The sequence below is a fragment of the Zosterops lateralis genome, assembly GCF_965231275.1.
Source record: "Zosterops lateralis genome assembly, chromosome: 1".
Taxonomy (NCBI): domain Eukaryota; kingdom Metazoa; phylum Chordata; class Aves; order Passeriformes; family Zosteropidae; genus Zosterops; species Zosterops lateralis.
In genome coordinates this window covers 104,934,549-104,962,500 of record NC_139762.1, presented here as the reverse complement: position 1 = coordinate 104,962,500, position 27,952 = coordinate 104,934,549, and the positions used below count along the sequence as shown (strand labels likewise).

The window sequence follows — 27,952 nt, the reverse complement described above, 5'->3', positions numbered from 1 at the left end:
CGGAGGTGTTTAAGGAAAGGCTGGATGTGGCACTGGTCTCATTGACACGGTGGTGCTCGGCCCCAGGCTGGCCTGGATAGTCTCAGAGGTCTTTTCCAATCCGTTTCATTCGGGGACTGAGATTCCTTCCCAGGCGCGCGCCCCCGCCCCGTGCCCGCGCGCGCAGCTCGCGTTGCCGTCCCCGCCCGCCCCGGAGCCGTTCCCCCCGCGCATGCGCCCGCGGCCCGTCCCGGCTGTTCAAACAGGAAGGCGGACATGTTGCTGCTGCTGCTCGCAGGTTTCTCTGCGGCCGCCGGACCTCACGCTCTGCCCTCCCCTTGAGCCGCCTCCTTCCCGCCTCTCCTCGCGCGCCGCCACCTCCGATCGGTCCCGAGGCGATCCGGGCTGCCCTCCCGTCCGTGAGGCGGAGGAGCGGAGAGGGGCGGGCTGAGCCGGCGTTGGCAGCTGCGGGAGGCGGCGAGGAGGAGGAGGAGGGAGAGGGAGGAAGATGCTGCCGCGGCCGTTCCGCCGGTGAGGTGCCTTGTGGGGCACTGCCCGGTGCCTTCCCCGCCTGCTCGCCCCCTGCCCACGGACGGACCGGCCCCACGGCGCTGATACACGCCGCCGAGAGGCTTCCCCCAAGTTTTATTTTTTTTTCCATCTATTTGTGCCTTGTTGGTGTGCCTGCAGACTTTTGTCTTTTTCTTTCTTCCTTTCCCTTTTTTTTTTTTTTTTTCCCTTTTTTTTTTTTCCTTCTTTCCCCTTTTCTGTTGTTTTGGCTCACCGGAAAGCAAGGCGCGCTCCGGATCCTGGCACCCACCGCCGGCGCTGCAGCAGCAGCAGGGCCAGGAGCAGGGACCGCTACGCTGGATCCCAGGACGGCGTCCCCGGCTGGGAAAATGGGAATGCTGAGACGGTGGGGCCCGAGCCGAGGAGGGAGGGAGAGGAAACCTGCTGCTGCGGAGCTGTGAGCATCCCGGGAAGCTGTGCCTGGAGGAGCGGGGGAAGAGCAGCCCCGTCCCCCGCCTGCTGCGGGCCGCCCTTGGATTCTCTGTCCCCTTGACGGGGACTGGCCCCAGAGACTTCTGTGATTGAAGGGATCTCACGGGAGGCGCTTCCTCAGCCTCGTACAGGCTCTGCTTTCTCTTTTGTGCTCGCCTGTTACTGGTGGTTTTTTTTTTTTTTTTACTTTTTCATTATTTTTTTTAACCTTACTTTGCTCTGGAATAAGGGAAACTTTTTATCTGCGGAAACATGTCGACGGGAGAAAGTTTTGAGTCTCGGTTTGAGAAAATCGACGTGACTTTGAAGGACCCCAAGTCCGAAGTGAACGTGGACTGTTTGCTGGTGAGTAGGGAGCGCCCATGGGCCCCCGGTCACGTCTCCCCGAATTCCTTACCCTGTGGGACCGAATCCTGCACTGCGGGCTGAGTCACCGCCCCGCTGGGCTCCGCGCCGGTGTTTTGTTTGCCGGGCGCTGGGCCGGGGGTGCTGGATGTGCCGGGAGAGCGGGCCGTGCCCGGCCCTGCCCCGCACTTGTCATCTCCCGCCCCGCGCACGCTGCCACAGGGGCGGTGCAGCCTGCCCACAAAGGGGAATTCGCCAGTGCTGCTCCTCTGGTGAGCACAGGACTTCACATAGCTTCGATGCCACTTCTGTCTCCAACACCTTTTTCCGAGACTGAGGTCCTGTTATGCTGTGGTTAAGCGCTGCAGCGCTGACAGTCGCGTACAACACGATTAATAAGCCCTTTAAGCCCCTGGGGGCAGGGGTTTAAATACATTTTAAACTGGTGGTTGTGCTAGGCCGGGAGTAGGGGGCTGCTCGCTTGTTGTGTCTCTGATCGTACCTGGATCTCAGCAGTGCTGTCAGTGTTACAATTGCATCATAGGAGAGAAAACCATCACGCTTCCTGATGAAAAACCAACCAACGTCATTTGGTGGCTGATTGACAGAATTGTATGATCTTTTAAGTTCTCGTTTAGTCCACTTAGTACCTCAGTAAACTGCGTGCCAAATCCAACCAATTTGTTTGGGATGCCTCTGGGTCCTTAGATATGCCTAGAGATGACCATAAATAGTACCAAAGTGTAATTTGTGCTTTCACACTGAAGTAGAGGGCTTATTTTCTTTGGAGCAAGTAATGGAAGTTCTTTAGTGTGCTTTTTTTTTTCCTGGCTTTCTGTTGTCAGAGAGGGGAACAAATGAATTTGTTCCTCGTATGAACTCTGACATTTGGGGTTGGAAGGGAAGGGAGGTGTGGGGGTGGAGATAGCTCTTAATAGTCATTCTTCATTTTCTGCTGCATGGTTCTTGGCAGAAAGCTTGCTTGAGCATAAGGCAGTGGAGAGATTAAAAGAATAATGCAAGAATCTGTACAAGTTCACAATATTGTTTACTCTCTTTAGCTTATTACAGGTTTGTGAGCTTCTGAAGCGTTGGCAGGTCAAACGTAGATGAAAGCAGAGCGTGGTGGATGCCGCTGTCACAAAGGAAAACAGCATTGCATCCTCTAGTTAACCTGCTTCTCTTGAGCTGCTTTGCCTATCTGTCATCTTAGAACCACAGCTAATGAGGAGACCTCTGGATCTCAGGATATAGTGTGTCAATTTTGATACCTCGAGACTAATCAGACATTTTTACAGCCAGTTCTATTGATAGCTGTCAAGAATTGAGCCAGATAAGAGTCCAAGGTTTACATTAACCGTGGCTCAGTGTGCTAGTATGTACCTAAGTGCTGGCCGTTCTATGGGGGCCTTCCTGCAGTGATAGGAAGGAATTGGCAGGTATCAGATGTGCAGTTGGTAGTATCTTTAACCGTATTCCTTAATCTTATAATCAGTTTAAGGATTTGCCCCATTTCAGTTATCTTAATTGTGATTAGGAGCTAAGCTGTAGTCAGTTTGGGAATGAACTTGCTGGGACGCTTCCTGTCATGCCTGTTGAAAGTTTTAGAACATGTGCTTGCATCACAGACTTTAAGGTCCTTTGAAGTGACAATTTTTTAGGAAATTTCTCTTAAACTATTACCAATTAAAAAAGAAAATGCTGCTTCTGAGAAAATCACTTCATAAGCTGACTTTGTATGTGTTTGGTCAATATATCAGTCTTCCTGCTGGCTGGACTTAACTTTGTTTCACTCGTTCTTGAGTTCTTTTCTATAGAAGAATTTAAGTATCCTAACATTTTCTAAGCATCTTAAATATTTTACACTCATTCTTAATGGGATGATAAACACTACAAGTGTCATTCTTGGCCCAAAATACTACTTATATATCAAATCCATTAAAATCTGTATGGATATGCTTTCAAGGAAGAAATGCTTAGGTGTAGGTGTATTGATCTGCATTTAAATACCTTCTGAAATTAACTCCCCATTCCCTCCCTGCAAGACTTAAAGAGGGAAATTTGACAGACACTTAAAATGAAAGTAAAATCGTATTTTCTGATCAGACTACATACAAAAATTCTTTCTAATAAAACTTTAAAAATCTAAATTACTTTTTACCTTTGGTTAAGGTTGTGCATTGATGTTCCTTGTAACTGCTTTGACTTTTCCTAAGCAAAGGTGATAGCTGTCTGTGCTTATCTGAGTGGAAATACATGAATAGCTGATACACAGACACTTCAGCATGTGATATTCTATATGTATAGGTTAAATGCTGGGTTCATTTAGGTTCAGGAAGCCTTTTTTTTGGCTGTATGATGAAAAGTCTCAGCAAAGCTGTTAGCTTCTCTTAGGATGGTTTTATCCTCTAACTTTGCTTCATTTTTCTTCTGTTCTTATTTTTCTTCCCCATCAGTTTGTGCCATTTGTAGACTAACAGGCAAGACATGGAATAACCTTCAAATCAGCTTTGTAGCCATTTTGGGTTTTGTAAATGTCATAAGCTATATATGCTAGAAAGATTCTAAATTTATATGTGAAGCACTAGGAGGACTGCAAGAGAAGGAGATGGGGGTGGGGCTTGCCACAGAGGAAGATACGTTACCGTGTCAGGAAGGTGTGGGAGAAGGGCGCTGACAACGAGCCGAGCAGGCGGAAAAGGCACACCGAGGGGCCTTGTAAGTTCGGTTTGCTACAGGAAGGAAATTTACAGAGCCCAAGTGCATGAGGGAGAGGTGTTTATTTTTCCTGTTTTCTCTTATGCAACTGTAATAAAAAACAAGAGTAAGAAAATGAATTTAAGTTGCAACTAAGTTTGTTTCTTTAAAAGGGGCTTCCATGCACTTGATTTAGTACGAGGCAGGGGAATCATAGATAAACTGTGTGGTGGGTTTTTTTTTTTTTTTTTTTTTTTTTTTTGATGAGGCATGAGGAAGCTCAAGCCTGAGTTAAGTGTAGACAATGTGTCACAGCATTATGTAGTGCATTTTTTCAAAATATTTGGCACTAGGAGTCCTATAGTTCCCAAAAGATACAATAACACTGTGAAGGCTGTGTTAAGAGAAGTGCTCACACTGTGGGGTGTGCAGTGGTCAGATCCTGCTGAATTCCATAGGGGTGCTGAGCAGGCCCAAAAACAGTGTAAGTGACTAACTATTAACTTGAGCTGGGTGTCTCATGAGCTTAAACACTGAAAAGCAGTATTCAGTGAGCATTGTTCTACAGTGGTTTTTGGAATGAACCTGTGTTTTAGTAAATTCTTGGGGTTTATGGGCTTTCAGTTTTTGAAGAGTGGAGAGGTAAGGGCTGTAGTAAGTGTGCAGATGTGTGACATTTTGACCTGAAATTGCCTATGCTTCTGATTCTAAAATAATTAGTAACTTTTCATGAAAATGTGTTTCTCTCTGTTCAGGTAAAAACTCATGAAGAGTGTTTTCATGGTTTATACAGGCACTTGAGTTATTATATATATTCTCTTTATATACAACGATATAATATTAAAATTATTCAGGTACTTAGTCAATTACTCCCATAGTTGATTTTAAAAACGTCACACTTTTGGTGGTCTTAATCTTCAAAGATGTCAAATATTTCATTTGTTGAGCAGTTTGTCTTCATATTAACTGACAGCAGTAAACTCTGCATATCACAAACTTGTTTTATCTACTCTGAAGATGTTTCCATTTTTTTGTTGCACCAAAAATACATAGCTACAGAGCTTGATTCACCTGCTTTTCCTAGGCCTGTTTCATCAGCTGGATTAATTCATGTTCATCTGTCTTGCATAGGAAATGGCAAGATGATCTCCTCATCTTTGGGATTTGGAGTTCTGGATATCTCCTACTAGACATATTTCCCTTCTGTTAAATGTGTTAGAAAGCACTTCTGAAGACTTTGTGATTAGAGATTTGGATAATATTTTTTAAAAAAGCAATAAATAAAAAGTAAATAAGTAAATAACTCAAAGTACCTTTACTTTAGAGGCATCTATCAGAATAGCTGTCGAAATCACTGTTGACTGAAACCACACTAGCTCTGCTCTTAAAGTCTGAGTGATTAAGTGCTAGAAAAGTTTGGTATCTGAGAAGCTTCCTTGATTGCTAATGAAGCTTCTTGTATATATGTGTGTGTGTGTGTGTATGTTCAAGAAGCAGAACTTCATGAACATTTGCTGATTGTCAGCTTCAGAATTCTGTAAGTTGTGTGAAGATAGTTCAAGGTAAGGGATATTGTCGTGACTGACAGAATCTCCTTGGACATGTTCCTACCATTCTTCAGATCCGAGTGGAAGGTCTGCAGTTGTGTTGGGGCGGTCTGACCAGTATCACTACAGGCTGGGTGTTGAATGGTTTGAGAGCAGCCCTGTGGAGAAGGACTTGGGGGTTTTGTGTGAATTTCTGGCTCATCTGTCAGAGAACGATCTTTTTGGCAGGGGCTGTTAGTGTCAGGGAAGGGCTTTAAATTGAAATGAGTGTAGATTTAGATTGAACATGAGGAAAAAGATTTTTAGTGGGAGGGTGGTGAGGCGCTGGAACAGCTTGCCTAGAGAATTTGTGGATACGCCATCCATGGAGGTGTTCAAGGCTGGGTTCGATGGGACTTCGTGTGACCTGGTCTATGGGAAGGTGTCCCTGCCCGTGGCAGGGGGTTGGTGCTAGATGATCCTTAAAGGTCCTTTCTAACCCAAACCATTCTGTGATTTGTATTTAGATTCAAAGTAAGACTTCTGCCTGACCTAGAGATACAATTCCATGTCTTCAAGTTACCATATTGGGACTTTATATGCAAAAATAACTAATGATTATTATTAATGCTAGTGTCAATTAATATTAATAATAATGCTATTTAATGTTAACATTACTATTTCTCATCACTATGGATTATGAAATATAAAGATTGATATTACGTTAATGATAAAGTATATATCTTGATATGTTAGTCAAAGGTAAAATGCAACTCTAAGCTGGCTTTGAGAATATAGTAACTTAATGGGGTTTTATTTTGGGTTGCATCTCAAGAATTTTTTAGTATTACATTAGCCTTTAGAAATTTAACAGTAGAGATGTGGAACTGTCAAAATGTTAGCATTTGTTTCATGGTGTATGGTAGATTTTATAGAGGAATTGATAGTTAACTATGCCAATTCTTCTGCTGATAAAACTAGAGGCTGTGTAGGAATGTAATTATTTTTTTTTCCTACTAAAAGTTTTAATGAGGCATGATAATAGGAAGTTGATGTTAAGACACGTTTCAACAAGAGAAATAAAACACCCAACTAAGCTATAAATGCTCTTACAAAGTAAAAATATTTGTAAACAATGTCCTTTTCCCTGGCAACTATAGAGTGGTTTTTTTGTGGCTTGAGGGAAGGAAGAGGGAAACACCTGGAATTTGTTTGTTGGTCAAATTGAAAATCAACCTGTTGGTCTGTAAATCTTTGACTTTGAGGACAGTGATAGCTTCAGGAGCCACTCACAGAGAACTTAATAAATGCTGAGAAATCCTGTGAGCCTCACAGTTGCTGTTAGCAGAATTCCCTAGGTCATACTTTAGTACTATATAAAAATAAAAAGCTTTTAAGTTCTCTTAGCAAAGAACACTGAGTTGTTTGTCTTGATACAGGATGTTTATCTTGAATTTAAGAGGTCCCAAACCGTGTAATTAAAATCTTTTTTTTGGTGGATGTTGCTTGATTTTATTTATCAAAACTCCTTTGTCGACAAGAAATTACAGTTCCAAATGAAAATACTGAAAAACAACTTATTTCTCTGAGGACAGAATTGGAGACTGGTTGAAAACTTTTCTGTCTTTGCCTTAATTTGTCCAGTCATTCCAGCAGCAATAAAGCCAGAAGGATGATGAGACAATATTGGTAAAACTGCAGGCACTATGCAGGCAACACCCAGTTATAGCTCAGTTAAAGCAGATGCAAATAACACCATCTTTTGGCTTCCTCAGCAATCTGCTGAAATTAACACTCCAATTAACACCAAGGCACACAGCATGGACAGCAAACAGGAGGAGTGGGGAGCCACGTGCAGCGGAAAACTCTGACACTGGAACATTGGCATTGGAACAGGCTGCCCAGGGCAGTGGTGGAGTCCCCATCCCTGGAAGGGACGTGTAGATGTGGCCCACAGGGACACAGTTTAGTGATTGTTTTGGCAGTGTTGGGGAAATGGTTGGAGTCAATGATCTGATAGGTCTGTTCCAACCTAAATGATTCTGCGAACAGTGATTGAACAAATGCTGAAACAGGATCTTTGAGAGGAAGAAAAGTGGTTTGGAGGTTCTCTTGTCCACGTTGTTTTGCTGTGCTGAGATGATTGGATTGCCTGTGCTGCAGTCTGCAGTCAGCAGGGTAGAAATGTCTCTGCAGTGTCTCTGCACAGCATCAGCAGGGTGTAAGATGCTATGGTGCATCTTCAGTTCCAGCTGTCTGGAGACTGTCCAGATCAGCAGGAGCTGCTTGCCTGGGTTGGCTGCCCACCTTGGTAAGGGAGAACTGGCACAGGATCAGCTCCAGCTTCTGGCTGGAGCACGGGTCAAAGTCTACTCTGATACTCAAAATCTTGTAAAGGATTGGCTTTCACTAACTGAAAGGTTGCCACTCCCTGTCAATATTTATACAACAAGACTGTCATGGGGACAGTATGTAAGATCTCTTTATAAGTAGATCCTAATTGAAGTCCAACTGCAGATTTCTTTATTTTAGCTTCTCTTATATTTCTTATATGCATTCATTTGTACTGTTTCTTTCATAGATCTCAAAAATACGTGAAGGTTTTCTTGTTTTTTGTCAGTTGCATGGTCTGAGGTGATGCAAGGACCTAATGCTTGGAAACCTCTGTAGGAAACACTGCACATGCTAAGGCTTTAATTTGGACTCTAGATTGGAACTACCTAAAAGTGTTTCTAGCTTGAGTGTGTCTGGGCTGCAGAGCTTATAACTGAACTGGAAACAAATGGAACACATCCTTGTTTTTTCTTACAGATCTTCATGAGTCATAATATTCACGTAGAAAAAAACCTTCGAATTCTAGTAGTTATGTAAAGATTGACTAATTATGTCTTTATATTTCTCTTAATAGCAGCATAGTACTCAGTGCTGCACTATATTCAGATGTATTAAATGCTAAGGTATGAATATATTCAGAGGAAAAGTTGATGTGAGATATCTACGTAGAAAATGCATTAATAGATGATGGCTGTTTTCCTGTGTAGTCACTGCTGTGAAAATACTGTTTCTGTGGAGGCTGAGCTTAATTTTTAGCAAATAAATAACGGCCAAAAAAACTCCTGACTACACAAAACTAAATATGTCATCTGGAATGTGCTTTTTGAAGAAGAGGAAGCCAGAAGCTTCTCTTGACATCTGGAGATTTCAGCTAGGAAATTTTTTCCTGTTTTGTGGTTGGAGATGTTACATTTTTCAGCAGATGGTTAGTGAAACTTGTATTATAGCCATAATGGTTATTTCCAGTGGGAAAGTGTGAAGGAACAATGATTTGGGCATTCATCTCCAACTGGCTACTGTTTGATCGTTTGTTTCTTTTGTCTGAATCAGTGACTTAGGATGATGATTTAGAAGTCTGCCTTCTTAATTTTTATTACCATATATTGTGGGAAAATAGTGTGTTGTTGAGTACAAATGATGTGTTTTTCAGAGAATGATTGAAGCTGGAAGGAACCTCTGGGGGTCCCTCATGCCCCTGCTCTGGCAGAGCAGGTTGCCCAGGAAGGCTTTTGACAACTCTGCAACTTCTCTGGGCAACCTCTAATTTTCCACTTCTCAGAAGAATACTTTCTCTATTGATGCTTCACACGGGGGAAAATAAAATTCATCAAAACTAAATAGAAAAGTCATCAATACTCATTTGGCATTTATTTGCAGAGTTCTGGCTTTCTTGTTCAGTAAATCTATTTCTAGCACAAATAATTTTTCACAGAAGACCAGAGGACCTTTCTGCGTGAAGACATTTGTAGATTTGGATATTTTAAGCATAAAGATTTGTATCTAAGGGATCAGTTGCTGTGAATTCATAAGATCATATTTAATTTGTGACTGTGGTTGAAACAGATGTAGGATTTTTCTGTTGGAGCTGAAAAGAGAGTGAATGCCTTGCTGTGATCTCCGGTTTGCACTCCATGAGTCCCACTTCAGTTTTTCATGATTATGTAGCCTTGTGTTTTCTGTACCTGTGTACACAGATCATTTTCCTCCTGACAGGCAGTGAGGGATGCTGGGTGGGACTTCCTTATTGGCCTGGAAATGTGAAAGACTTTTTGATACTGATGTGACAGGAGCCTGTCCCTGAGAGACTGATAAAGAGGAGGGAGACTGCCTGTGGAGTTTTCAGGCAGTCTCCAGAGGAGAGATTTCAGCTTCGAACTTCGGCTTCAGAGAAGTTGAAGTGCAAGGTGCCAGTACAACAAGCACCATCTTCCTGGAGTATGGATGACAGTCCAGCAGGTTAATCCCACCGTTTAGATCTGGGAGCTCATTTGGCTACAAGTGTGCAGTGACTCTGTTAAGTACTTGAGAGGGGAGGAAACCTCTCCAGCCGGGGGGTAACCAAGTAGGAGTGGATGGGGAAGATTCTTCAGGGGGGAGTGAGGTGAGGATAGGACAATCAGTGAGAGCTAATTTTACTTGGCTTGTGCTTTTTGCATAGGCTTCCTTGTGTGGATAATACCAGGCAGGATGTGAAGCTGTGGTTGAAAATAGAGATAATACTGATGTCTCACAACTTTGTGTTGATACTCTGCACTGCTGTCAGTGTTAGAGATGGAATCGTAGAATTCTCTTCTTTGTTATGAAATCTGATTATACAAATGTGTTTTTATACTAATCTCTTCTTAAAAGGTAGCTTTGATTGTAGGCATGCAAAGAATCCTGTCAGCATTGAGCTGAGAGAATTTATTCTCCCTTTCAAAGAGGGAAGGTGGTTCTACTGCTTCAGCAATGGTTTGTTTATTGCTCTAATACATCTTCTGTGGGTAGCTGTCCTCCTCCTTCAAATTAATTTACTACTAAGTTCACTGGCAATTAAACAATTGCCAGCATAACAATGATACAATTTTTGGTGATCTTGGGAGCATTCAAACCTGCTGTTACATGCTATATATCCTCTTTTGTGGAAATTCAAGGCCAAAAGTGGTGCCAGCCAAGTGGTAGACTCAATAAGAATTGAAGTTTTTGCTCTGCTAGTAAAGACGACAATCACCATGGCTTTTCAAAGAGGGGCTGTTGTTGCCAACGTTTGTGGAGCAAGGAGGTTGATGTAAATAAGATATGCCCATGAAGACCTGTGAGTGAAAGCTGAATTATTGATGCAATTGTGTATTTTATTGGGTTGCTTTTTGTTTGAGCAGTGGGTTTGTTGGTTGGTTGTTTTGGGTTTCTTTTTCAGTACACTGGATTTATAATTGGACGTGTCATTAAAGAGCTGGACTTTCTCTGTAGTGAGTAAATCAGTACGTTTCCTGGAAGAGCTTTTGTCTTCTGTCTTTTACTAAAATGCCCATGGCTATTTTTAGCCTTTTCATACTTTACAAACTGTTTTGTGCATATGGTTTTTGGAAGGAGCATGACCTTAAAGTGTTTGGAGATAGTTTTGACTTGCAAAATCAGGTGTCAGAGAAATCATCAGAGCTAGTCACAATGTGATTCCAAATCAAGCTGTGAAGACTCTTGTTAGGAAAACTGTATTTAGGAGAATTCTGGTTGTTTGTCTAAAGAATACAGTTGTAACACAAAGAAGGTCTTAGATCACGTAACTTGCAAGCTCAGAGCTGTTCATTGATTCTGTGTGGCAGATTGGATCTGAGTAAGGAAAGGACTAAAAGTCTCTCTTGTTCTAATTCTTGGCGAGTGTAAGGTCAGAGGAATCTTTGAAGTGTTTTCCTTTTGTTTCTTTTCTGTCCTCACATGCCTTCCGGCTTGGATAAGAAAGCTTTTGTCCTTCTGAATGCAGTGTGTACATAACACTATTATCATTAGTAGTTTGGACTTGGTATTTAAGCAGATACCATTTAGAGGTAAAATTGGTGCTGGTGCTGCAGGAGCTGCTTGGGTCTGGGACTGTAGACAACTCCTCAGTGATTTTCTGCCTTCTGTACAGTTGATTTTGGCTGGCATCAGGGAGTAGTTGGGATGGCTGCATTGTTCTTTTCTTTGGTCATCTGCTCTTTGTGCAAAGAAAGGAGTCAGATTAACTTCACCTTCATACAAAGAATAGTTTTTGTCATAGTTCTTGGTAAGTTCATGGGAAAGGAGAGTCTGACAACCATAAATTCTAGAGGAGAGAAAAAGAGTTTTGTTTTTTTTCTTCTTATACCCCCTATTTCATTCCAGTCAGGTCAGGAATAAAAGAAGAGGCTGATGAAAACCATTTATTTGCAGGTTGGGAAGTTTCTTTCAAAGTTTCTGATGCCCTGTAAGTAGAAGCCTGTTTTTTCAGTGTCAGATTCAACCAGAATAGGCAGCTGAAGGTTTTTGTTCAAATCTGGCTATCCTGTGAGGTTGACTAACTCTACCAAAGCAGGACATCTTTTGCTTTCTTTCTTGTATGTTTCAACATCAAAAAATTTACCTTACAGTGGTGCTACATCACTCATATTTTGTGGGAGGAAATAACAATGTTCTGCAAAGGTGTATTGTAGAAACATGTTGAAATCCTAATCTTTCTTCTGACTGATAAATCCTCTTATAGGCCCTTACACGTAATTTAAGAACAAGTCTTCTGAGCTGATGGGTTAGCAAAAGTGGGGAAAAAAAAAAGGAAATAGGGTCATGAGTTTTTGAAGAATTACTTTAAAAAGTAATATGATGTTTTTACAAAATAAGTTTTCTTTTCTGAGGAGTTGGAATCAGCATAACCTCTTCCATAACAATGCAAAAAGACACAATCTTTATCAAGTAATTTGCAATTTAGAGCTAAAGCTTATGCTTAAGATTAGACAATTCTCTGTAGATCTTGCTTCCCTTGAATTTCATCATGCTAAACAAATGTATTTCAGGTATAATGAAGTGCAGCTCACAGAAATTTGTTAAGCTTCCTTTCTACATCCAGAAGAAGGTGAAAGCAGTGTTATCCATAAGAGCACCTGGTTAAGTTGGGCAAGTTAACCATGTCCTCATCTCTGCAAAATACAAGAATCACCTAATTTTTAAATCCAGAAGGGTGGTGTCTGTTGTCATGGTTTTATGTTCTTCAGTCTTCAGATAATTTATGTTTCACTTTTGCAGTAGAAGTAAAACCAATAATATTGTTCCGATCTGAAAAGGAGAAGTAAAAAATGGGGCAGCTGACAAAAATTATTTTGTCAGTAATGCCAGACCTGTCAATTTATAATCTTGAATTAATTCTTAAACTCGTGCAATGGATATTTGCCTAACATAAATTACTTAATTCTTGACAGTTATTTTTTAATAACTTTATCCTTTTGATGTTGACATTGTGGAAAGTCAGTCATTAAATTTAAATACTTCCTCTTGTTTGAGTACCAGTCAAATATCTCCTGAAAAGACAGGAGGTGAAATGAAAATTGGTGTGCCACGTTATCTTCTTGCCTTAGTAAATAAAATATCGTAAATAGGAAGCATCAGTGCAGTATCCTTGAAACTGTGATACATCCTTACACAACAGATCACATTTATGGTGCAGCAGGGGGTAGGGTACAAGAACAAAAAAGTGCCCTTTGTGGAGAAGGAAGTCTTGTTTGTCTAAAATAATTATACAAATATGAGGTTTGGAAAGCAGGTAGAGAAATTACTAAGACGATAATTAAAGATGGTTTTGGTGTTGGAATTGTTTGCTTGGCCTAATGTGTCTTAAGTTAGAGTATCCTGATTTCTTCAGTCTTTTTGTGAGGCTGTTTTGTATTTCTGCTTCCTGCATCTAAAATAAGGAAGTAGTTCCCCCAACCCCCACAATTTGTGGGTTTGATGATGTGGAGGCAAATTACTTTTTGTGCTCCTTTTAAGGGGGAGAGAAATTTCACTGGTAGTACTATTAGGTATTCAAAAAGCAGACATCAAGCTACAAGGACACGTGTCAAACATGAACAGCCAACAATGTCCACAGCAAGATTTAAAGTCAAAAGGCAGGTGTGAGTGGGTTTAACATTGCATCTTTATTGGTATATTACAAACTGCTTCGTTGGTATATTACAAATGTTACAAATTTTAATATAATACATTGCTTTCAAATTCTTAATTATTTTAATAGAATCACAGAAATAGAGTTGGAATGGACCCACAAGAATCATCCTGACCTTGCACATTTTACAAACCCCAAGGGTCACACCACGTGCCTTAGGGCATTGTCGGAATGCTTCTTGAACTCTGTCAGGGTTGGTGGTGTGGCCAGTTCCCTGGGGAGCCTGTTCCAGTGCCTAACTACCCTCTGGGTGAAGAACCTTGTCCTGATACCTAACTTAAACTTCCCTGACACAGTTTCATGCCATTCTCTTGGGTCCTGTCACTGATCCCCAGAGAGAAGAGATCAGTGTCTGCCCCTCCACTTCGCCTCATGAGGATGTTGCAGGTTGCAGTGAGGTCTCCTCTCAGTCTCCTCTTCTCCAGGCTGAACAAGCCAAGTGGTCTCAGCTGCTCCTCATAAAGCCCTGAACTGCCTTTGTGGCCCTCCTTTGGACATTCTCTAAAAGCTTTGTATCTTTCTAATTTTGTGGCACACAAAACTGCCCCCAGCACTGGAGATGAGGCTGCCCCAGAGCAGAGCAGAGCAGGACAATCCCCTCCCTTTCCTGGCTGGCCATGCTGTGCCTGATGCCCCCCAGGACACAGCTGCCCCTCCTGGCTGCCAGGGCACTGCTGGCTCAGCTTCAACTTGCCATGGACCAGGACCCCTGGATCCCTTCCCACAGCGCTGCTCTCCAGCCTCTCATTCCGATCTGTGTGCACGTCTGTGGTTGCCCCATCATGTGCAGAATCCGGCACTCGTCTTTTGTTAAACTTCATGTGGTTGGTGGTTGCCCCGCCTTCAAATCTGTGAATGTCTCTGCAGGGCCTTCCTGCCTTTAAGGGAGTCAACAGCTCCTCCCAGTTTAGTATCACTAACAAACTGAGTATTCCTTCCAGTCCTGCATCCAAGTAATTTATGAAGATGTTGATGAGCACAAGGCCCTGTGGAGGGATAGAGCCCTGCTAGTGGCAGGTCCCAGTCTGGTGTCACCTCATTTGCCACAACCTTTTGTGCCTGACCCATGAGCTGGTTGCTTGCCCATCCCATGGTGTGTTTATCCAGCTGAATGCTGATGGTCCAGTAGGACACTGTGAGACAGTACTGAAAGCTTTACTGAAATCCCAAAAGATTAGATCAGCTGGCTTTTCTTGATACCTAGATTGGTTACCTTGTCATAAGAGGGAATTAAGTTTATTGAGCAGGACTTTCCCTTCAGGAACTCATACTGATTGTGACTGATGACTGCATTGTCCTTCAGGTGTTTTTCATACCTCCACAAATAAGCTTTTCTGTAAGTCATTCTCTAAGTCAGCTGGAACCTCTCTGGATTCCCAAAATGATTCAAAAATCATTGAGAGGGTTATCCTTTTGAATTAGAGCTGCATTTTTCTCAAGTTCCAGATGTGCCCACAGACAAGTAGGAAAAACTGATTTACATGGACATGGGCTTATGACTGCAAAATACTGTTTTTAAGTAAAGAAAATGTGTTTCTCTGCATGCTAATGCGTATAAATTAGTACATGAACCTAAAAATTACTGTGCTTCAGTATAGTAAATAAATTTTTATAATACATTAGCTTTTTTAGTAGCGTGTTCATAATGTTTGTAACTCTCTTTGCATTGAATATGTGGTAGAGAATTACTGTATTTTTAGAGGGAAAATTATGTACACAGAGGAGCTTAATGAAACTTGATGATTTCAATGGCAAAATGTCAGTACTGGCTGTTTGAATGTGTTGTGCATGTATATGAAGCTTTTAAAACAAATATATATATATATATACATATATATATATATATATTTTAAGTTGCGCTTTAACTGCAGTGCCCAGTGCTCAGCTGATAATGCTCAGTAGTATAACAGGAGACTGTTCCTGTTTGCCATAGTTTCCAGTGGTGTAATCACTGGAGGAAAGGAGGAAGATCACCAAAATGTTCCATTGACCTAAGCAGTTTGAGGGTTGTAATAAATAAAGTTTATAAGTTCTCTGAAATAATTCTTCTTGTTGTTAGCCTTACATACTGAGTAGGTGGTTTTGTACCTTAATGAGTTCATATGCAATTATTGCTTGCTTTTTAAATCTGAAGGCATGCTTAACAGATTTCCAGGAAAGCCTTTCTGTGAAAAGCTTCATTAATCACTCAAGATCATCATTAAATAAATGAATCGGATAAAAAGAAATTTATGCTCAGTACCTTCACAAACTTTTATATGCATGTATACACAATATTTTCCTTTAAAATAAAAAAAATCTGCAAATTCAGTTGAAGTAGTTTAAGCTTCAGAAAAGTTGCTAGGAGTTTTTGTTTTCAATACTGCGCAATTATAATTTTCTGCTCTAGATTTTGTTAGAAGGCAACTGTGATGAGAATATTTCTGTGTACTGAATAGTGACACCAAAATTGCACAAGGAATAATCTACCTAAAGTTTGCTAATACAGAGTTGAATTAATTTTGGTGAGACATCAAATATGTACTATTTTAAAAACATATCAGAACTTGTGATAGTCAGTGGGTTTTATTTAGGTTTGCAGACTGTCACAGGCGAGGTCTTCAGGGGTGGATGGTGGGCCTAATGCTGTCCAGTGTCTTCCTGCTTGACCTGGATGGTGGCATTGAAAGTAGCCTCAGTAAATTTGCTGATGACACTGAACTGAGTAGTGAGGACACCCTTTGGAAGGAAGAGACATCTTACAGAGAGACCTGGACAGGCTGGAAGAGTGGGCAAGCAAGGACAGTATGGAGTTTAACAAAGTCAGGTGCAGTGTCTTACATCTGGCATGGCACAACCAAAGGGCCCAGGACAGGCTGGGATCTGTGGGGCTGGAGCAGCCTTGCTGACCTGGGGGCCTGTGGGACAACAAGGTGGACAAGAGTCAGAGCACGGCTTCAGCAACAAGGGCAGACTGGATCCTGGGCAGTAGCAGAGATGGTGATGTGATCATTCCACGCAGTGCTGGTAAGGCCACGTCTGTAGGGAGGTGTCCAGTTGCTCCTGCAATTCAAGGAGAGCTCTAAAGGAGGGTCACAAAGGTGATCAGAGGGCTGGAGAACTTGATTTGTGAGGGAAAAGTGAAGGTGTTTCCCCTGAGAAGGCTCGGGGGACCTCATCACAGTGTTCTAGTACTGAAAGGACAGCTACAAAGAAGATGAGAGCTGTCTTTTCAGGAGGAGAAAACAAAGGCCAATGTGTATGTGTTGCACTGAGAGAGGTTTATGTACAAAAGAAATTTTTTAACTATGACAGTAGTTAGTCATAGGAACAGTGTCCTCAGGGATGTGGTAGAATCCCCATTGGTGGTGGTTTTCAAGACTCAGCAGGGTGCTGGGCAATCTCATCAAGTTTCCTTTCACTTGAACAATTGGACCAGGTGAACTTTTGAGGTGCCACTAAATCTAGACTGTTCTGTGATTCTCCATCTTTGGAGAAATGGTTTCACTGGTTGTTTTTCCCTTTGCCTTTTTCTAGCTTTGTTTCAGAGCCTCAGTGAAGCTCTTAAATCAGTGCAACAACATGTTGGCAACAGTGCTAGTTAATGGTAACAATGGAATGGTATGCACTATATGTACAAAGTGTTTTCTCAGCTATCAAGGTCCCATTTTCTGAGGTGACACTGTACAGGATATGGTATCTGTGCTGAGCACCAAAATATTAATTTATTTTAACAGCAGATCCAGCCTCATGAGAGTGAGACTTAGAGAAAAACCTTTAAAGGTAGTGGCTGAAGATATGGAAGAAACTCAACCACAGAATGCATACATAAAAAATCTAGTTTCTAAGTGGACAAAAATACAAACCGCTATTATTTTCTTAAATATTTTTCACTCTAAATAGCAATAGTATCTGAATTTAAAAAAGAAAGCAACAGGAAAAGCAGCTCCCACAGAGTTAATTTTTGTCTCAGTGACATTTAATACTCTAGAAGTTAAGATGAACTCTGTCTAGAAGAAGGGAAGGAATATTCTGAGGATTTAAACCAGCAAGTTCAAATCATCCATTTAGATTGGAAAGATACCTCTGCTAAGCTAAGAGAAACTTGCAAAATGATCAGGAGCTAGTAGGAGTTCTGTCTGATGATGGTTTCAGGTGAGAAGCTGCTTGATTAGTATATGTCTCCAAATTAAGGATTAGGATAGAATGAAGCTTTCAGTAAATAGGATGTAATTCTTCTTTATGAGTATGGAAGTAATACCTGTAATTTGGATATGAAAGGTTGTTACCCTATACAGTCAGATATAGCCAAGCAACATTTAACTTCTACTAGATGAAGATATGTAGTTTATTTGGGCATAAAATCAAGGCTTCAGGTACACTTTAAAAAAACGACTGAAATAGTTGGTTGAATTTATATTACTGATGGAGCACAAAGAATTATAAAGAAAAAGGAAGTCTAAACTATCCTCTAATTTCAAGTGTATTTTGTTTCTCAGCAGATTATTTTTCTATAATAAAGCTTAGAAGTGGAAGGGATTTGTTTTAGAATTCCACTTGTACAGTGAGAGTGGTGTTAGAGGGTTTTGTAGGCCAGTCTATCAAGAGTGGGGCCACAGTCTTTCTACAACAGCCTCTTGTCTCTGTTTTGTAAACCAGCATCTAATGCAGCTACTGCCCTCGTGCTACATGCAGTAGCTGTAGTGTTCAGCTACAGGGCTTATAGAATTCACCTCCTTCTTATGTTTTGGGTTGTGGGGCAGGAGGGAGAGCTGCCATGATCCATAGCAGAAGGTGTATTAGATGAAATAAGAATGCATTGGAGGAACTCAGTGGGAAGAGCAAATCAGATTCCAGCTATTGCTTGTGGTCTTCTCCCAGCTGCAGTTACATGAGGCCATTGGCATTCCCCATGTGCTTTTGGAGAAATGGGATGCTCCAACATCTATGGTGCCAAACAAGCAAATTCAGTCACTGTCACTGTGGTGTTGCAAGGAAAAGAGGTTAAATCAGTCTTTTAGTCATCCCTTTACCATCAGGTTCTTGTTGTGTTTCTGCTAGTTCAGAATAATTTGGTGTGTTGGTAGTTGACTCTTGATAGAAGATCTAAGCCACATTTGCCTTTTAAGACACTCAGAGGTATACTTCTCCCTTTTTGCAGAACCTAGCATATTGAGGATTGGTGAGGAACGTAAGAAGCTAAATTATCCTAATTTGGTTTTGTAAGTTTTAAGATCATACTGCTAGTAATTAAAATTTTTTAAAAACTTGGCATGCTCATGACACTGAAGAGCCTTTGGAAACAGAGCAAGTCAGGCTGTGGGATATTCAGAAGATTTTTCTGCTGTTAAGATTGACTTCTATGTAGAAATAGTATGTGAGAATTTAGAACTATTCCACTCAGCCTTTTTTTTCTGAATTTTCTTGCTCTTGTCTTCTGGACAGCCGTGGACTTTTATATTGGTTTTCAGAAGGAATAGCTTATCTATTTATATTCTGCTTTTCTGCTGTTTTCTTAATTCTTTACAGCAATGTGTACAAAAAGAGGTATTATTTCTACCTGTGTTCTTATTTATAAAAGTTGGCTTTTAACTGAATCTGTTGAAGTGGACTGTCATCTTATCTTCAGAGAATAAGCAAATTAAGAGGTTTTTCAATGAGGTAAGGTTAAATAAATTGGAAATCTGTCATGTCACAGTTAAGTAGGTAAAGGGACAAAATTATAAGAAATGACCAGTTCTCATACTTGTCCTTTAATTCTGTATTGGAAAGAAAGAAGGGGAGCTCTAAACATGTGAATGTGACATGATCTTAGAGTTGATTTACAGCGGTTCAGAAAAGAGGAAATTCAGTTCCTTTCTGTTTGCTGCAAGTTACACAACGTGTTATCTTAACTGAGGCAAGTAAGGGAGATTTCGAATGTGCTTTGCATGACGGAATTAGATGAAATGTTGCATTTCTTGTCTTCTCTGAAGACTGCCTAAAGCATATAGAGCTTTGCATTATGAACTGCTTGTTATTTTGCAGATGCGAAGGAGTTTGTGTCTCTGTTGAAGTTTTTGGTACTTGCTATTTCCCTTGCCAAGCAAAGAGTTTGTAAAATGTGAATCTGAATGGATGTGGTAGGTCACTTAAAAAAAAATAAATTAAAATACTTGGTTGTTTGGGATGTGTAAATCTGTGCATAGAGGATGTGTATACACACATCCTGGTGTTAGACCTTTCCTAATGTCAGATAGTTGGGTTTTTCATTTTCTAAGTCAAATTGTTTATCTGTAGTTCAATTTAGTAGTTCAGTTTAGTTAAATTTAATGATAGTTTACCTCAATTCCAGTGCATTTTGTTTGAATATCAAAAAAGATATAACTACATTTTTCATTTCCTTTTGAAGTCTCTGGGCTAGATATGTTCATTTATAAAATGACCATGGTTGGTATCAAACATCTGTTTCCAAAATTTCTGCTTCCGTCTATGTTTTATGTAGTTCTTCAGAAATTGGCTCTGTGGTCCAGCAGACTTCTGAAAAGTGAGGTGCAAGATGTCTGACAAAAGTGTGACTCTAAATTCTTGAACTGATATTGCTGCTCTTTAATTACATTCCAGAATCTCTAATGCTGATATTTTGTAGTATTTAGAAATTGGAAACCTGCTTTCCTCAGTGGTTTACAAACACAGAATTTATATGAATGGGAAGTAGCAGCTACTGCCTGACCTCATTTGACATGGCTTTTGAATTACTTGGTTTTTAAATATTTTTGTACACCCATACAATGTATCTCTAGCCCCTTAGTTCATGTAGATTTCCAATAATGCAGTGCTTTTTAAAAGACTTTAAAAAAATTAGATGCTGGAAAATGTTTTCATAAACTGAGTGCTGGGGTAAAAATCATATGGAAGTTGGATGTAAGTAAAAAGTAGCCTTACATTCTCTTTTGGTTTATTTTGTAGGAAATACATTTTTATTAGTTTTGTTCTCTGCTTAATGAGAAACTAAATGACAGCTACCTAGAATGGTCTGTGGGATGGAGGAACAGAAAATGTCATGTTCGTGTGCTCTGATTTGTCTCATGGCAGGCTTTTATGGTGTGACAAAAATATTGCCTGCCCTCATCTCCTGTAGAGATTAAGTTAATCAGCCCAAGCTCAGTCTTGCTCCCTTGTAAGGACAGGCAAGAGAGACTTTGACAAGATTCCGTAGTTGTGGCAATGCTCCAGACAGCCCTGGCTCTCTTTCCTCTTGGGTTAAGATTTGTTTTCTCCCATGTTCTAAAGCCAAAAGAAAATCATGCCTTTGGAGTACATGTATCAGTCTACTGTATCCTCTTTGGGTGGGGGGAATGGTTTTCTCAGGTTCTGGAGTGCTATGGAGGAAGAATGGTTTCAGGGAGGAGTTGAGTTACTCTTTGGTGTAGCTGGAGAAGTTGATTAAAAGAAGAGTTGCTTTTACAGTTATTTCTTAGCATTTTAGTGTTTTTCATCCCTACGATCGCAGTGTATGAGCTTGGTGAAAATACCCAGTGTCATAGAAGTCGAATACCACTGTTTTATGAAGTTCTTCTCTCTGTGTCTCATGTTTGAGCAAGTGTATTGGAAATGCACGTCTCATACTTGAGCAATGGAAATACTGGGGAAAACTTCTTTCTTGGTGTCTGGAGTCGTTGGCTTTAGTTTTCCTCAAACTTTGGTCTCAAAGCTTGAGAAGGAGCAAAGAAAAACTTACTTGCATGTCCCTAACAAGCTTGTAAGCATGATAAATCACAACATCTTGGGGCTTTTTTGAATTTAAAGGTGTTGGATCCTCTCATGGGTTTCCAATACTTCCTCTCCTCCTCTAGTCTTGAAATGCTGTACTCGGAAATCCCAGATAAACCGGCTTATATTGTTGCCATATTACATATGGTAAAATCCTTACTGATTATAATGAGAGAGACTTGCAGCTTGTAGAAAGCCACCCTTAAGTTTTATGGACAGTTTTGGTTCTGTTCTGTCATTTCAGTACTGGAATGTGGAACCATGCTTTCATAGAGGTTTTGATTTTGTAGTTACACCTCTCTTTTTTCACATGCAGTCCAAAGCATTCAGGATTTTTGTCATGATTCTACTACAGTGTCAAAAAGGATAAGAAGAGTACTTAGAGGAGATTTGGTTTAAATCAGAAAACTGTAGAATGATTTGGGTTGGAAGGGACCTTAAAATCATATAGTCCCAATCCCACTGCTATGGACAGACAATTTCCACTGGACCAGGTTTTTCAAAGCCCTGTCCAGCTTGGCCTGGAAGACTTTTGGGAATGGGACATCCACGACTTCTCTGAAAGCATCTGTTAGGGGGAGTATTTTTTGATCTGAAAGTAGTCTCTTAGTGACTTGAACATATACTTAAACATCAAGTATTGATTGAAATGGTGTTACTAGTGGCACTTTGTGTATATGTGAGCATTTTTTGTTCAGGTGGGTTTTGAAAGAAAACTTGTCTTTTCATACTTTAAAAAAAATGCTTAAAGGTAATGGGTAAAAGCATGTTTTTTATATTTATAAATTTGTAAATTTAATTCTTTGGGTTCTGGACTCTGGAAGCAATCTGTTAGCAGAACTGTTTTGTTCTACATTAGCAGTGAAAATCTCCCAAAGATGTGAAAACCTTACTGTATTTTTCCTGTTAGTTACAAAATCCTGTTAATCTTAGTGGTTGGGAGTAGAAATAACTTGTCTATATCTAAAATAATTCTCATGGAATTTTTATAACCTTTTTAAGAGAATAACATCACTTGAAAGTCATTTTTGTGGGTGTATCCATCATGGAAAAAAGAACAAATATAGAAAAACATCGATTTATGTATACAGACATCTTTTTGATGGAAAGTGAAGTTTTTCTTTTAATCAATGCACAAAAAAGTCTGTGGGCTTCACTAGGGTCTGTGACACAAAAATGTCTAATGATGCACAAATTCATAAATAGCGTTAAGTTCTTCTTCAGTTGCATATTTCAAATATCTGCTTGACGTGTGATTGCTTGTGCTGGAATGTTTATTGCAGAAATGTAGCGAGAGCTCTGACAAGAGATTGCGCAATCAGAGAAGTTTCTCAGAGTTGATTCCTTGCTTCAGTTGTGCTCAACTTCCCATATTTTTCGTTTTGCAGATTGTTTGGCATGTGACACTAAGGAAAGGCACATTGCTGTATAAATCACTATTTCAGTTTCTACAGAGTTTTTTTTAGTATAATTCTTTCATAATCTTCATTTCTGGACTTCTCCCATTGGCTATAGAAGTGTTTTGACTTGTAGAGTTTTAGGGAAGAATTTCCCTTTTGGTGGTGAAAAAGGGAAGATTTTGTGCAGTGTTTCCAGACTGCTGGAAAAATGATGATGTTCGCACTCTTTCTTGAAAAGTTATTCAATGAATTGTCTGTGCTCTGTTTAAAAAATTAAATACTTTTGTTTTCAGCCTCTGTTTCCAGTCCCTGGGTTATATTTCTGTGGGGTGGATATTATTACTAGCAGAGGGGTTTTTTTTCCTTGAGACACCTTTTAGAGTCTTTTCTAAAGCATAATTATTGAACTAATATAATCTGCAGAGACCAAGTTGTCAAAGCTAAAGAGAGAACTTGCCTTTTTATTGTTGTATAGTTTATTGTTTATATCTGTAGTTAGCACTTAGTTATGTTTGCAGCAAACATAATCCAGGTCAGGTGACAACAGGTTCAGTTTGGCTAAGGTATTGTTGCTTTACAGAAAAATTAGTATCCTTTCCAGTGACTTGCTATATTGAATACTTTGATGGTAATATATTTTTATTTTTTTCATAGTAGAGGTATCACTTTTCAGACAGAAGCATGGTGGGAGAACGAGAAGCAGCAATTTGAACTGTTGATGGGAGAACTTACTCTGGTTTTACTGTAATGTAAAGCTAAGAGATCTAAAGTTGCTTTACATATTTGACAGCTTTTACAAGAGCTAGAGCACTTTTATTGATGTTGTTTGCAGTAACTCCTGTGAACATGTTGGTGTCTTGCTAATTCACGTCTTGTCTGAGTGACTAAGGCTTACTTTCCGAAGTCAGGTTTCATGGATACCTGCCTGGAAAAAAATCTGGGAGGCAGACAGCAATTTCCTAGGCAACAGATGTGGAGGGGGCTCTGTTTCCTTTGGTAAATACCACTATTTCTTAATAGATTCGTGCAGTTTCTTTTCTTTTGTTGAAGTCTTTACTCGACTCCTTGCAGGTTGCTGCAAAAGAAGCCTTAGACTTTTGAGCTGGGACTGGACCAGTTTGTCTTCATTCTTTCCTATCTCTCATCTGTCTTTATGCCATTTTGTTGAAGGGAAGTTATGTACCAGTATTTGCATCCATAGTGTTAATTTTTATCCATGTTACTTTTGCTTTCTAATGAGCGTTCCCTTAGAGTGTTGACTGCCATTGATCTAAATTGGTAGTTTTAAGTGTTTGTGTTTCAAATGAAAATGTTGGGACTCCCAAATCACAACGGCAGATCTCTGTGCTGCCTGTGGAAGAATCTGCCCTCACAGGATAACCAAGAAAGCTGTGGGGACCTCAAAGAGCATTTGCTGACGTTATTTACAAGTGAGGTTTGGCTTAAAAGAACAAAAAGAAGTAGTTATTTTATATCTTAGTTGAGGGAACAGGGCTTGCCTTGTATTTTTGGTTAATACCATAACTTTGAGAAGTGGAAAGGATGTGAAGTCACTTTATTCCACCACGAGGTATTTCTGTGGATAGTGTGTCAGGTTGTCTGCTCATCTCTAGTTGCAGTTGTTACAGTAGCTGGGAACTCTAGACCTGTGAGGCATTTCCTAGTGCCGAGTGCTGCCGTGGCTGTGGAATGCTGCTTCCATGGTGATAAACATCAGTCAGTTCTTTAACTACCAGTACTCCTTCTTCTTCTAACACTATTTAAATATATATGTGTTAGGTGCACTTCTGTTAATCACATTTAGTACAGTTTTCTTGAAAAGGGCTGTTTTAGTGAGCTGTACTTAGACTTTATTTATTCTAGTGTTAGTCAAACGTGGTTTGATAAATCATTTAAAGTAGGCTATCTATTTTCTTATTTTCTACACATTAAAATATAAAGAATCTCTGTAGCCTTCCAGATAGTTCTACAACTGCTTTAGTCTTTTTATGTAAAGTATTCTTTTCATGGTAGAATGTGCCACATTTGGTATAGGGCTTTGGAGTTTGTAAAACTTGCCCACAGAGCATATTAACCAATGCAAGTGAACCTTTTTTAAGGAAATGGAGCTGCAAGGATCCAGCGATCTCACTTGCTGTGAAATGAGTCAGTATCATTTGACTTACTGGCAATCAGCTTTTACTCCTGTTTCACATCTTCCTGAAATATTTTCAAATTATGTGGTACTTGTTTTCTGCCTAAATTTTACAGAACTGTGTTCATGGTGTGTTTTCTGCCTAAATTTTACAGAACTGCGTTCATGGTGCTGTATTGGTCTATGTTCTTCATCATCCTTGAAGACACTGTTCTCTCATCTGATATTTGTTCCTAAAGATGCAGTACTAAGTGGAATGAATTCTGATGACAAATTGAAATAATAAAGCAGTAATGCACTAAATTGAAGTTTGGATGTAAAGACTATTGACCACAAGAAATTATGGTAGTGTAGTAAAATTAATGTTGTAAAATACTGATAGAATTTTGAGGGGAAAGAAACACCCACTGAAATACATTTTCTGGAATGCATCTTCAAACAATGTCAGTTTTCATAATTTTAGGCATAAAATAGTCCTACAAATAGGCGCCATTCAGAACAGATGTAGTTATCCAAGATTTCTCCATCTAGTCAGTGGACAGAGAGGGGCTCTGGTGTGAAGCAGCTGTGACTTGCCCTCTGTTTCAGTGAAAGACTGAGGTGTGTAGTGGATGCTGGCAGTACTCCTGCAATCTTACTCTATGTAAGTTGGTTTCACAGATTTTATGTTAGTTTATTTTAGGAGATGCTCCAGGTGGTAAGATCCATTGATGGAGTGAAGAAACAGCAACACCCAGAAGTGCATGTGAAAAAACATTACTACTTGTATGTGTCTACTGTCTCTAGAGTTGCACCTGAGATTTCCTGGAGTGATAATATGGATATAACAATTTTGAGAGCCCTTCTGGCTGTGGTGTTAGTTTCAGTGGGTATTTTGATGTGTGTGTTGGTGTATATCAATATAAATTGAGATACCTGTATTGATTTATAATTTGGTGATAAATGTAGGGAATGTATATTCTAAGAATTTGTCAGTGCAGGTGTTGAACAGCTACTATTTGAACAGAAGGCAAGTACATGTACTTATACATGGAACTACACAGAATGTGGGTGCAGTTTGCAACTACACTTGGAATAACCCTTTAAAAAGGCCAGAATGAAAGCAATAATCCATACTGCTTTCAATAATGCCACCTTGAAGTTTCAAGATCTCCTTATTCAGGCGTTAAATCTTCACTGAGCCAAACTTTTAGGTCTTCATTGAGTTAACACTCCATGCCCCCCCAGTATTTCTGTTTGAAGTATCTGTTTAACTAAATCTGCAAGAACTCCTATGAGTTTTGCAGGATACTAGGAAGCAAGGAGTTCGTGCCTGGTGATGAATCAAGGGCCTTTTACTCAGGCTCATGTGTCAGTTTGTGTACTTTGCCTGCTCTAACAATTTAATGAAAATTCTTAAGTGAAGTGCCTTGACTCTGTCTACATTGTCTTGTCCACTTTAAAGATGAAGTGTTAAATTGCAGTTTTCTCTTATTTGGACAGCGAAATTAATGAGCGTGGTTAACTTAAAACTTAATGGGATCTTTTGTGTACTTGAGAGAGATAAATGGAGCACTACTGGCATAGCTGAGTGAGAATTCACTTAGGTATGACAGGACATTATTACGAATTATGATGAACACGCGCAAATCAAGGTCAGTCGCGTTTGTTGATTTGTGAGTATGAGGGAAGCTCGTAGTGCTGTAGAGACAGGAAAATGCCTACAATACAGGAACTAAAATACAGATAGTTAAGGGTTGTTAGATCCTAAGACTTACTTCTGTCTCTTGAAGAAAGGAAGAGTGGCAAAGAGTTTAAACTTGGGTAACCTCCAGTCTGTCCAAGGAATGCAGATTTTGTATGCTGGTAATACCCATTAAGTATTTTTTTAGTACTTTGAATGCTAAATAAATAGTAAAATAATCAAGTGTTTAATAACAAAGTTTCAACTGAATTTCATGTATTTTTATTTATTATGTGCTAGATGATACTGCATCATAATGAAATGTGCATGAAATAAAGTTTCAAAATATAAAAATGCTATAATTGCACCCTGATAATGTAGATCATATACTGCATTTTCTACTTTATATCAGTTATGAATCATGAGATGTTTTGCTAAATTGGAATTGGTTATTGGTGTATATTTTCAAATATCCTTATAAAATATTAATTCATACATCTGAATAAAACCAGCATTGCATAATTGTTGTGAGTTTTGAGATTAGGGAGTGTAGTTGCAGAGTGAAGAACTCTAACTTAGTCATAGTAGTACTGGCAGTTTGATGCATTAAAACTTTGGGAGTAGACCAAAATTTGGGAATAAATCCAGTTAATCTGAGACTGCTTAAGACAAACTGAAGAAAACCAGTCCATTTGAGATGAATCTAATGAAAAGAATTAGCATAACAACCTGAGAAATTCAGTGTTACTAGATTGTGTAGTTAATGTATGTGTTAATGATAAGTTTTATGTTAGAGCATTCTGTACTTTTAGAAAAACTGAAGGGAAAGTAATGGCAAAGGCTGTTGGGCGTGGCTAGTTCTGTGGATAGACGAATGAATGGAAGGCTGGTGATCAGTCTATTCAAAACAGATTGGTAATGGAGTTTAGCAGGTGTATGGTATTTCACAGTCATAAGGGATCTAAAATGGTGAATGATGATCAATTTATGATGGTATAGCAGTAAAAATTAAAGATCTAGCAAATCAAAGAAGAAATTAGTACTTCGTGGTGTCTGGCTGATTAAAAGTGATAGGTAAAATTCATCATTGAGTGTTGGGTGAGTGCATGGGAGAAGAACCTCTCATCTTCACATATATTATATTGAACTAATTTTGATTTGTAATGCTAGTTTTGTGAAAGAATCAGTCTAGTACACAGTGACTATAAAAATTAACCAGATATTTCAGTGAATAACTGAAAATATAATGAAGCACAGAACAGGAGCTGTTGAAAAGCATTGTGTACTTACAACTGTGCTCACAACTTAAGTACAAGTGTGCTCACAACTTAAATACAACGTGCAGTTTCTCCACAAGTGCCCCTGCCCCTGTTAAAAAGCACATGGTGGAAATAACAAATCACCAGATGATGCTAGTGGTGGGAATTGAAATAGCTTTCATACAAGGATGATTGGGAGAGAGTTGGTCAGTGGTGAAATGCTGCAAGTGTGTAA

At 39.8% G+C, this 27,952-nt stretch overlaps 1 protein-coding gene across 1 annotated transcript in view; it reads left to right on the top strand.

Annotated features, from left to right (window-relative positions):
- The first annotated feature begins 274 nt into the window (after positions 1 to 274).
- ROCK1 (Rho associated coiled-coil containing protein kinase 1) overlaps positions 275 to 27,952 on the top strand; it is an 85,403-nt gene continuing 57,725 nt past the window's right edge. The window contains exon 1 of the mRNA XM_083859950.1: positions 275 to 1,326. Within this exon, the coding sequence (XP_083716076.1) occupies positions 1,234 to 1,326 (93 nt within the window). The 5' untranslated portion in view covers positions 275 to 1,233. The remainder of the gene's footprint in view (positions 1,327 to 27,952) is intronic.